Source organism: Dromiciops gliroides, chromosome 4 (assembly GCF_019393635.1).
Source record: "Dromiciops gliroides isolate mDroGli1 chromosome 4, mDroGli1.pri, whole genome shotgun sequence".
NCBI lineage: Eukaryota > Metazoa > Chordata > Mammalia > Microbiotheria > Microbiotheriidae > Dromiciops > Dromiciops gliroides.
Window position 1 is genome coordinate 30,784,229 of NC_057864.1, and position 12,037 is coordinate 30,796,265.

At 44.3% G+C, this 12,037-nt stretch overlaps 1 protein-coding gene across 3 annotated transcripts in view; it reads right to left on the reverse strand.

The window, feature by feature from the left end:
- Positions 1-11,439, reverse strand: part of LOC122756128 (cytochrome P450 4A4-like) — a 33,633-nt gene extending 22,194 nt beyond the window's left edge. Inside the window, exons 1-8 of one of the 3 annotated variants that reach the window (XM_044005250.1) lie at positions 11,232-11,439; positions 10,367-10,585; positions 8,886-9,027; positions 6,885-6,929; positions 3,309-3,436; positions 2,304-2,428; positions 2,068-2,222; positions 78-184 (exon numbers count right to left, since the gene is read on the reverse strand). In XM_044005250.1, coding sequence (XP_043861185.1) covers positions 78-184; positions 2,068-2,222; positions 2,304-2,428; positions 3,309-3,436; positions 6,885-6,929; positions 8,886-9,027; positions 10,367-10,558 — 894 coding nt within the window. In that variant the 5' untranslated portion in view covers positions 10,559-10,585; positions 11,232-11,439. The other 2 variants (XM_044005251.1, XM_044005252.1) reach the window with 2 other exon arrangements.
- Positions 11,440-12,037: the final 598 nt, after the last annotated feature.

Consider the following 12,037-nt stretch of genomic DNA (forward strand, 5'->3'; position numbering starts at 1 on the left):
TGAATGAATAGTGGTTCTATTGAATTGAATGGAACCAATGTGTTGGGTGGGTTTGCTCAGATGTCTGGTAGACTTACTTTGGCACAGAGAAGAATATCCAAAAAATCCAGGTATTTCTTCTTTTGGATTTTGTCCTGTTCACCATCATTCTTGAGGGATTCCCTCCTTTCTTGGATGAGTTTGGCTGGGGAAAAGTTCAAAATATTTTTCCTCTTACCATGAGGAACATGGAGCTAATTATTACCAATGATTCTGTGGAGAGCTGCTGCCTCGCAGCTGGCTCTCAATCTCATTTGGCTTTACTATGTTGGTAGTTGACAGTTTCAAGCTACCTTTTTGTAATTTCTGATTACTGTTCCTTGTTTTGCCCACTGGGGCTAAGCAACTTAATTTTTCAATTTGACTAGCTTGTCTCCTCTAGGTCTTCTCTGGACTAAACAGGCTCAATTTCTTTCTTCCTTCCTTCCTTCCTTCCTTCCTTTCTTTCTTTCTTTCTTTCTTTCTTTCTTTCTTTCTTTCTTTCTTTCTTTCTTTCTTTCTTTCTTTCTTTCTTTCTTTCTTTCTCTCTCTCTCTCTCTCTCTCTCTCTCTCTCTCTCTCTCTCTCTCTCTCTCTTTCCTTCCTTCCTTCTTTCCTTCCTTTCTTCGGGAAAATGGGGGTTAAGTGACTTGCCCAGGGTCACACAGCTAGTAAGTGTCAAAGTGTCTGAGGCCAGATTTGAACTCAGGTCCTCCTGAATCCAGGACCAGTGCTTTATCCACTGTGCCATCTAGCTGCCTCATGGCCCAATTTCTTCAACCAAATTTCATAAACTCCAGTCTCAAGGCTGTTCTTCAACCTGGTTGTTCTCCTTTTGATGCTTTGCAGTTTATCAATAAACTGTCTAAAAATGACACCAAGAAATCTATAAATTACTCCAGATTTCGCCTGATAGGGTTTCCTTCCTTCCTTCCTTCCTTCCTCCCTTCCTTCCTTCCTTCCTTCCTTCCTCCCTCCCTTCCTTCCTCCCTTCCTCCCTTCCTTCCTTCCTTCCTTCCTTCCTTCCTTCCTTCCTTCCTTCCTTCCTTCCTTCCTTCCTTCCTTCCTTCCTTCCTTCCTTCCTTCCCTCCTTTCTTTCTCTCTTTCTTTCAGCAAACATGATTAAGTGACTCGCTTGGGGTCACATAGCTAGTAAGTGTCTGAGGCTGGATTTGAACCCAGATCCTCCTCACTCCAGGGCCAGTGCTCTATCCACTGTACTGCCTAGCTGTCCTAACATTATATTTCTTTTTTTTTTCCCAGTGAGGCATTTGGGGTTAAGTGACTTGCCTAGGGCCACACAGCTAGTAAGTGCTGTGTCTGAGGCTGGATTTGAACTCAGGTCCTCCTGAATTCAGGCATATTTCTTTTAATGTAGCCTATTGCATGATATTCATTGCTTTCCCTATCATACTATCGGTTCATGTTAAGCGTGTGGTTTAACCGGGAATTTCATATTTTTTTTCTAAGAAACTATCTTTTAACCATGTTTCCTCAATCTTGTGCTTATGAAATTGACATTTTGAGTTTGAGTGTAAGCCTTAAAATTTATTTGATAGGGATCAACATAAATATTATAATATTTGACCTAATATTTTATGAAGCTTGATTTTCCTCCAATTCAGCTCCACTAAAGAGCTATACATTAAATTCTTACAGTGTGCCAGGCACTGGAGATACAAAAATGCATGTTTATTACACATGGAATGCTTTTCCTACTCTCCTCTGTCCTTGGAATCCCTAGTTCCCTTTGGAATCCCAAAGTTCAGCTTAGCTTGACAGCTCCATAAGGCTTGTTTTTATATTCCCCCAAAGTTAGCATTTTCTCCAAAGTTCTTTGTCTATATTTTGTATTTATCTACATGTGTAATATGTAAGCTACATATTAGGGTTAGGGGCTGTTCCTTTCTCTGAATCCACATAGCCGATCAGAGTTCTTGGTACATGGTAGGTGATGACTCTATTTTTGTTGAATTGAATTGAGTATTCCAGCCAACAGGAGTCAGTGAACTAAAGAGCATGCAGAGATTGCCCAGGGTGCAGGAAATACCTGGGTGCTGATGTGCTATTTGGCAGAGAGCCTGGAATTCTTGCCCCTTAGAGCTCCACCTGTAAATCAAGTCATTGTGATGGAGGTCGCTGTGCAGGCGGTGAAAGATGAGGTCTGAGAGTTTGGTCACAGTCAAGAAGTAGTTGGTAGAGAAGCTACAAGAGGAGGCACAATGCATTATCAGGGGCTAGGGTGCTGATCAACAGGCCTCTTACTCTGTACCCCTCACCACTGACCTTTCTGTCTGGGAGCTGGTCTGAACATTGAAGGCACATTTCATGATGCTGTCCAAGGTCATCAGGCGGATGGGCTCACAGATCTCCGCAGAACTGTCCTGGGTGCTGAGCTTCCCCCATGTATCCTGAGACAGGAGAGTAAAATGGGCATCATCAGTGCCTTCCAAGACTCTTTCATTGCTTGTCTATGGCATGACTGTCCTCCCTCCCTCTTTCCTTCTCTACTCTTCCCCCCTCACCTTGTCCCTCTCCCTCTCTCTTTCTGTCTTCCCCTCCCTTTCTTCCCACTCTATCTCCCTCCTCCTTCTCCCTCCCTTCTTTGACTCCATGGACAAAATGTTATATATAGAAATGTTAATATTGATGGTCTGGTATAATGGAAGGTACGCTAGAACTGAAGTCAGAAGACTTGGGTTCAAATCCAATCTCTATGACCGGTTTGCCCTGGGCCAGACACTTGATTCCTCTGAATTATTATTACTACTGATCAATGACCCAAGACTGAATGACTACATAAACAAATGAATTAGGATTTTTACATTGGATAATGCCTACAACCCTTGCAAGTTCTAACATTCTTTATTCCAATGAAACAATGATTATATGCTATTAGTATTGGTACTAATCTTGTTCTTATAATTTTCTTTTTGGATGGGGCTCAAATAGAAATGTTCCTTTGTCAAGTTATTATCTTACCATTATTCTTTTACATTTAATGTTTTATGAAATAGTGCAAGGTTATTCTTTTGCAGTTAATGTTCTATGAACATTTGCACAGATGAATAAAACAACACCTCTGTTCTATTTAAGAAAAGTTTTCAAGTCCTCAAGCATGCAAAATACAACTTCAGTAGTAGACAGGGACCTTTGTTCAAAATTTCCTTGGTCCTTCACCTTCCCATATACCACAAGTTCCTAGCACAGTGCTTAGCACAGAAGGAGATGCTTATATTGTCTCTGGTGGCTGGCGCTATTTCCTGATGGGTCCCTGGGCTATTCCCTCACCAGCATCCTGCAGACAGAGTCACTCATCACATGGATGTAAGGCTTCAGAATGCTGAAGTGGAAAGCAGGAGTGAGCAGATGGCGATGCTGGTACCACTTCTTTCCCTCTAGGCTTAACAATCCTCTTCCTTAAGAGATCATAAAGACAAAAACCCCTCAAATTGTGTCAGATGATCAAAGGGATGTTCATGTGGCACCACAGAAAGAGTGCTGGTCTCAGAGGGTCTAGGCTGGTGGGATGGCTATCTCTCTTTTTTTTGCAGGGCAATGAGGGTTGAGTGACTTGCACAGGGTCACACAGCTAGTAAGTGTCAAGTGTCTGAGGCCAGATTTGAACTCAGGTCCTCCTGAATCCGGTGCCGGTGCTTTATCCACTGTGCCACCTAGCTGCCCCTAAGACTTTCCCACATAACTGCTCTTCTGGACTTCATGATCTCTAGAAACTCATCATCCTACAAGATGAAATCAAATCAGTAACTCAGGGCTCCTCAGATCATATTCCACTTCATCATGCTTCTCTAGAGTACCATCCCCTCCTTCACCTGTTTTATAAGGGACAATAAATATGCATTTGTTGTCTGTTTAATATTAGTTCTCTGACATTGAATTTAAAGAATACAAAAAGTATCATGTAAACTGAAATTGAATAAAAGTTAGGATAAAACCAATTATCTCTCCTAGTTTGCATTTAAACTACTCTGTAGGGGCAGCTAGGTGGTACAGTGGATAGAGCACTGGCCCTGGATTCAGGAGGACCTGAGTTCAAATCCAGTCTCAGACACTTGACACTTACTAGCTGTGTGACCCTGGGCAAGTCACTTAACCCCAATTGCCTCACCAAAACAAACAAACAAACAAATAAATAAATAAACTACTCTGCAAGTCATTTTAATCTGCAAGTAGATGTTTTCAAGAGTATAAATTGTAGTATAAAATATTTGTGAGGGGGCAGCTAGGTGGCACAGTGGATAAAGCACTGGCCCTGTATTAAGGAAGACCTGAGTTCAAATCCAGCCTCAGACACTTGACACTTACTACTGTGTGACCCTGGGTGAGTCACTTAATCCTCATTGCCCCACAAAAAAAATTGTGAGAAAAATACTTTTAGAAATACACATATATAGGTTTTATTTCCAAAAGGATTGAGAAATTAAATTCTACTGATCAGTTTGAAAATGATGTTGAAAGTGACATTAAATCCTAAAGGTAGCTGTATTTGTTTTGTTCTCTCCCTCTTCATTTTCCTCCCCCTCCTCCTTTTCTTCTTCTTCCTCTTTTTCCTCCTCTCTTTGCCTTGGCAAAACCCCATGCCTGGAATTCTCTCTCTCCTCATCTCTGCCTCTGGCTTCTTTAAAGACTCTTTTTGAACACCTCTTTTTGCAAGATGCCTTTTCCAGGGGGCAGAATCAAGATAACAGAGTATAGGTCAGGCCCCTGCTGAACTCTCCCAAAATTCCCCTTCAAACAACTTTAAAATAGCAGCTCAAATAAAATTTTGGAGTGGTAGAGCCAAAAAAAGGTCAAAGGGAAACATTTTTTCTAACCTAAAACAACTTAGGAGGTCCACAGGAGAGGCTATTAACACTGGGGTGGACACAGGTCTGGAGCATGACAGGAGCATCAGCAGTAGGCTTTGGAAGTGGCCATGACAGCAATACCATCAGCTTTGGAAATCCTTAGTCCAAAGATGATAAGGGGGTTGGACAACTGATCACAAAGAGATTACAGGAGGTCCTTTGCTGGCACTAGGTACATCCAGCACTGATTTTCAACTCTATTGCATATAGTTAGTTTTGGGTTGCAGTTCCAGGTTGATGAAAAATGCTTGTGATTGGGTCACAAGGGAGTAGAGGCCCTTGTCACAGTTCCAGGGCATAGAACAGTTCTAGTACTTATGGCTGTAGAAGAGCAGGGGCCCTTCTTAGGTAAAGACCAGAGCACAGACCTAGAGAACTCTCCCAGGATAACCCCACTTTGAAAGAAGCAAAAACTTGCAGAAGATCCTCCAGAACTAGCTCTGAAAACAACAGCACAAGCACCAGCTCTGGAGTCAGGAAGACCAGAGTTCAAATGTGGCCTCAGACACTTGACACTTACTAGTTCTGTGGCCCTGGGCAAGTCACTTAACCCTGATTGCCTCACAAAAGAGAAAAAATAAAACAGAAATGCAAAAAAGCCTGAAGCTTGGTAAAGTGCCTCTGTACCTTCAGGTGAGCAGAATCCAACTTTGACATAAAGTTCAAAGTCAAGAAGTAGGCTGGAAAAATGAGCAAACAACAACAAAAGACCTTGATCATAAAAAGCTATTATGGTGGCAGGGAAGAATAAGACATAAATTTAAAAAACTACAACAATGTGAAAACAACTACAAGCAAAGCCTCAAAGAAAAATGCTAATTGGACCCAAGCCCAGCAAAAATTCCTAGAAGGGCTAAGGAAAGAGTGGTAGAGGAAAAATTAGGAACAAAAATGAGAGTGATGAAAAAAATTATTAAAAGAGAATTAATTAACAGCTTGGTAAAAAAGACACAAAACAATTGAAGAAAATACCACCTTACAAACCAGAATTGGCCTAATGGTACAAGGGCACAAAAATTCACTGAAAAAAGAACTCCTTGAAAAGCAGAACTGGGCAAGTAGAAAAAGAGGTACAAAAGCTCACTGAGGAAAATCATTCCTTAAAAATTAGAACTGGGCAAGTGGAATCTAATGACTATATGAGATTTTTAAAAAAAACAATAAAACAAAGTCAAAAGAATGAAAAATGAGAAAAATGCAGACTACCTCATCAGAAAAAAACTGACATGGAAAATAGATTGAGGAGAGGTAATTTAAGAATTACTGGATTACCAGAAAGCCATTCTCAGAAGAAGAGCCTAGACATCATCATTTAAAAAAACATCAAGGAAAACTTCCCTTATATCTTATATCCAGAAGATAAAATAGAAATAAAAAGAATCCACTGATCACCTCTTGAAAGAGATTCCAAAATGAAAACTCCCAGGAATATTATAGTCCAATTCAAGAGTTCCCAGGTCAAAAATTACTTTGGATTTACTTTTTATATGTTTTGTATTGATCTATCTGGGCACATCTTTTATTTCCACTGATACAATGTAAGCTCCTTGACACTAGGAATTTTTTCCTTGCTATATTCTGTAATGATTGGAATGACGCCACCTGCTGGAGACTTACTGTAGAAACGCTCCACCATGAAGTGAAGGTCTTTGAAGGCAAGACCAGGAGTCTTTTCTTTGGTGTCAGGAAGTGAAGTTTGCTGGAGGGAGGAAGAAGGGGGGAGCCTGGTGCTCTGACTCTCACTCTTTCCTGGGGACTCTGGTGGAGAGCGGAGCTAGAAATGCACTCTCCATTTAATAGATAGATGAAGGTAGGCCTTTCTCTCTCTCTTTACCAAATTCTTATTCTCCTTAATAAATTCTTAAAAGCCTAACTCTTGCTAAAGCTTATAATTTATTGGCAACCACTCATTAGATATTTTAGACAGACTAGCTAGAATTTTAGCCCTTAACAATTCCTAACTCTCATTGAGAAGACCAAGCTGATCATAGGTACTCACCAACCCAAGGGACAATAAACTTGTACCCAAGCTGAATTTTGGGATCTGTAAAGTCAAGCACAGAAGAGAAAAGACCTACATTAGGCAGAAACATAGTGTTTTCAGGCTTCTACATTTTGCTTGGGATTAATAGATACATAACTTGGGCAAGAAGAAGCAAATGTGGGGCAGCTAGGTAGTGCAGTGGATAAAGCACCAGCCCTGGATTCAGGAGGACCTGAGTTCAAATCCAGCCTTAGACACTTGACACTACCTGTGTGACCCTGGGCAAGTCACTTAACCCCAAGTCAAGTTAACAACTGGAACTCTCGTGCAAGAGTGGCAGGTCCTATGAGGTCTGTAGGGAAAGACTGGATAAAGATTTTTTGAATAACTAGGTGGTGCAGTGGATACAGGAATGGGCCAGGAGTCAGGAAGACCTGATTTCAAATCTGGTCTCAGACTCTTATTAGCTGTGTGACCCTGGGCAAGTCACTTAACTTAGTTTCCTCAATTATAAAATGGCTATAATAAGAACACTTACCTTTCAGGATTGTTGTGAGGCTCAAATGAGACAATGATTTTAAAGCACTTGGCCCAGTATGTGGCACACAGTAGGTGATTACTAATTGCTTGCTTCCCCCTTTCCCCCTTTATTCAATCCTCATCCTCTCCGCAGCAAAGGGATTCTCTCTCCTCTCTGGCTTTTTTTCCCCTCTGGGGCAATGAGGGTTAAGTGACTTGCCTAGGGTCACACAGCTAGTAAGTGTCAAGTGTCTAAGGCCAGATCTGAACTCAGGTCCTACTGAATCCAGGGCTGGTGCTTTAAACCACTGTGCCACCTAGGTCCTCCCTCTCTGGATTTTCTTAGCATTGTTTCCTCTCAGTTCTTCTCCTATCTCTCTGACTGCTCCTTCTCTGTCTCCTTTGCTGGAGCATTATTCAGGCCATGCCCCTTTCTGTGGGTGTCCCGTGAGGATCTGTCCTGCCTCTTCTCTTTTCTCTCTACATTGCTGCATTGGACCATCTTATCAACTTCCATGTGTTTCAACTTTCTCCTTATTGGATATTTTGAACAGGACATCCCATAAGCATCTCAAACTCCACACATGTCATACAAAACTCATCATTTGCCTCCCCCTCCTTTTCCCTCTTTCAAACTTTTAAACATTTCTATTGAACATATCCTGGGCTTGAGATCTCAGAGTCATCATCTATTCCTCAATCTTACTCATTCCACATACATAATCAGTTGCTAAGTCTTGCCATTTTGACCCTCATGATGTTTCTTGCAAATGCTTTCTTATCTCCACAACATAGCCACCACCCTCATTATATAGAAGGAGCTTCCAAATTGAGGCTCTAAGTTAGGCCTCTCCCTACTCCAACCCCTTTACCCACAGAGCAGCCAAAGTGATTTTCCCAAAGTACAAGTGTAACCATTCACTCTCTAGTTCAATAAACTCCAGTGGCTCACTAGCCCCTTTAGACCCATATATTTATGAAAGATAAACTTCTTCAAAGTTCTTCACAATCTGGCCTCAACTCACTTTACCAGTTTTATTACAGATTAACCCTCCCCCTTTACACACTCTAGGGTCCAGCCAAACTGGCACCTTATTATTCCTCATATGCAACACCCCCATCTTCCATCCTCATGGTTTTGCACTTGCTGGGTCTCTCATTCCTGGAATATACTCCTGTCTTATCTGTATCTCACAGAGACCCCAGTTCAGGAAGCACCTTCCACAAGAGGCCTTTCTTCATTCCCTGACTGCTAGTTCCCACCCTGCCCAAATTAGTATGAATCAATTTTATATACACCTACATATGTATCAGTTCATGTGTGTCTCCTCCTTTAGAGTGTAAACTTCTTGAGGGCAGGGACTGTTCACCTTTGTCTTTGTATCCTCTGGTCCTAGGCACTTTATAAATACTAGTTGATTGATTGTGAACTACACAGCCTCTCCCATCCTCTCCAGGTCCTACAGTTTAGCACTGGTCCACTCTGAGCATCCTTACCTCTTCGGTTCAGAAGAATTTTTGCATACTCTGGGTCATAGATATTTAAAAGCACCTGAAAAGCTCCAACCCAGCGAGGGAAAGCACAGGGGTACTTTTCTACCAACACATCGAATTGTTGTAGTTCTTTTTCTGGGTTAAACTGCAATGAGAAAATCAAGAAGGTTGAGTTTGGGCAGTCTGCCTAAGGAAAACTTCAGTTAGTCCTTGGGTGACTGGTCAACAGAATATACTTGAAATCTTCCTAGTAAAGTAAGACCTGCCCCACACGCCACTTGCAAAGCTTTGAAGAACTCAGGGTTATCTCTAGCCCCATTGGACAGTTCTGGAGGACTTCAATGGAGGGAGGGGATGAGCTTCAGGAGAAATGGGATCAGGGCTCATTGAAATGGCTTAGGAGAGCCTACCGCTTGGGAATCATGCAACCATAGTCTCAGGACTCAACAAATGATCAACCAGTCCCTTCTTTCTAGAGATGGAGTTGCTGAGGTCTTGAGGCCACTGACTAGCACAAAGGACACACCCAGAGTAAGTGAGAGGGCAAGAATCTGAACCCAGGTCATCTGACAAGTCATTTTTTCCCCCATGATGGTCAGTGATTGTGTGTATGTGTGTGTTTATGGTGGGGTGGGGAGTGAGTCTGGAGAAGTACTGTAAGATGGTATTGGATTTGAAAAGGGTCATAGAGAAGCTAAGAGAGAGACACCATTGCTAACCCAAGTTTAAAGCGGCAGTCCCCAGACCTCAAGGGTTCATTCTAAGGTTTCCTCTTTCATGAGGGTGTCCTTAGTGCTGCAGTGGGACCTCAGGGTATTGTTGTTTGCCTTTCTCTGAGGCATTGATTATGACTATTGGGGATTGCATTTCTCTCTCTCTGTCCTGTGCTGCTTGAAGGCACACACACACACACACACACACACACACACACACACACACACGATAGACACAGCTGCTTGGGGACACTGACTGGAGATGATCTAGACTCGAATCTCCCATAATGCCCAGCACACAATAGGTGCTACATAGTTGTTGAATTTAACTGGATGAATGGGATACTGATGGCAAAGCTCTGCATTTGGGGTCAAATTCTTGGTTTGCCTGTAAATTTACTAAGTGGGTGACTTCAGATGGAGGTCCTGTTCCACAGTAGTAAAATGCACCCAGGTCATCTGACTCCACAGCCTTTGTTCTCTGTGTGCCATCCAGGAGCTGGGAGAACAAATCGAAAGGCTGGGGAAAGGGCCATGCTAATAGGGAGGAGGGAGAAGGCCATGAGCTGTCAAGCAGACTCTCCCAATGTTTCCCTAGAATGAATGTGCGTCGCTCCTAAGGCCCTTCTCTCCCCTCCTGCCTCCTACTGAGGGAGACCCCTCCCCCTTGGACCTGAAACCTGCCCTCCCGGGGAGTCAGGCCAAGGGCAGCAGCCTCTCTCTCCCTCTGTCCCGGTCGTCGTTCTGAGTGCCGCCAGAGCCCCCGCTTACCTCCCTCTGGTTTCCATAGAGCCAGTGTGTCGGGGGTCCCGGGAAGGGGCGCAGGGCTCGCAGCAGTCCCTGGCGCCGGAGGTGGAGCTTGACTATCTGCAGCAGCAGCAGCGCGAGGGCGAACGTCAAGGCCAAATGCAAGGGCCGAGCCCCGTGGCTCTCCAGCCAAGAAGGGTCCGCGTCCGAGCCCATGGCTCCCGGCGCTCCCGGGATGCTCAGCTGGCGAGGTCAGGTGGCAGGTGTGGCAGCTCCTTCTGTCTGTCCCGAGGTCCCTCCCCCACCCAGTTCTCCCACCCAAAATCCCCGCCCCCTTCTCCCACCCTGCATCCCCAGCCTCCTCTCTGCACATCCCAGCCCTCTTCCTTTCCGTCCCCTCCAGGCGGTCCGCACTTCCTTCTAGCCAACCCTTCCCCGAATCATCATTTGTTTGCAGTATGCACCGCCTCCCTCGCGTTTTCCTCTCTCGATCTCTGCTTTGAAGGTGGCTAGGAAGGGCCAGGGGGAGAGCAGAAGGAAAGGGGTGGGGGGTGAGGGGGGGGCAGCACCAACGAGGGGAGAAGCCACTCCGGGGAGGGGCGGCCCAGTCCAGCTACAGGGACTTGGCAGCAACACCAGAAGAATCTTAACAGAACCCATTTCCTGATAGGGGAGGAGGGATTGGGGGCGGGGAGAAAAAAGGAAACAAACAAAATACCATACGTTGAGTGGCTTCTGGTATTCCAAAGCAGGAGAGAAGCGGCGCCCTTCCTCTCCCAGAAATCGCGCCTGGGTGGAATGGGGCCATGGGAAGGTGGACCCAAGGTCCTCAGCCAAATGAGCTGGTGGCTGAGACGATCTCTCACTATCACCGCCCTTCCCCACACACCTGGGACAGTCTCGGGGCCTTTCTTGCGCCTCCTTTCCTAGTCTCAGGCTCTGGGGAACCTCCTCATCCAAGGACCTTTGTATCCGCTTTGTATTTATTCTGTATGTAATGGGATTCGGCGGATTCCCAGACCACTTCAAATGGAAACACCGCAGTGGGAGGATGGGAGCTCTGGGGACCCGCTTCTGGGAGACAGGAAGGCCGGGCAGGTCACACGTCCTGTGTTGGTGTAATGCTAGGTTTTCTGAAGCTGACTGTGGCTTAAATTTGCTTGACTGGGGCAGTCTCCTTCCCACCAGTCCAGGGGTAAAAGGATTCCTTCATCACAGCAGCTGACAAAATGTGTGTGGTGGTAGGGGAGGAACAGTTCTAAAGGGGGGAAGCCCTTGAACCTAGGAGGTCCAGGAGCCTAGGACTCCAGTTTTGCTTCCTGCCTAGAAGGGAAGCCCTGAGAATCAACAGTCTGGGGGATATAAGCCAAGGGGGTTCCATCAATTCATTCAACTCAATATGCATATTGCCATCATTTAATTAAGCCTCTACTTTGTGACTTGTATTAATTTAATATCTCATTAAGTCTTTGGCTGGTCACTCCACTTGGTCCCTTAACTTCTTCCTCTCCATCATACAACATGTGGGATTCTGTGTCGTCTTCCTTCTTTTCTTCTTTGACCTTCCTGGGGGCAGAAATTTTGAGAATATCACATAAGCTTTTGAATCGAGTCAGGTCTTTTTTTTTTTAATTCCCCCCCATGAGGGTTAAGTGACTTGCCCAGGGTCACACAACTAGTAAGTGCCAAGTGTCT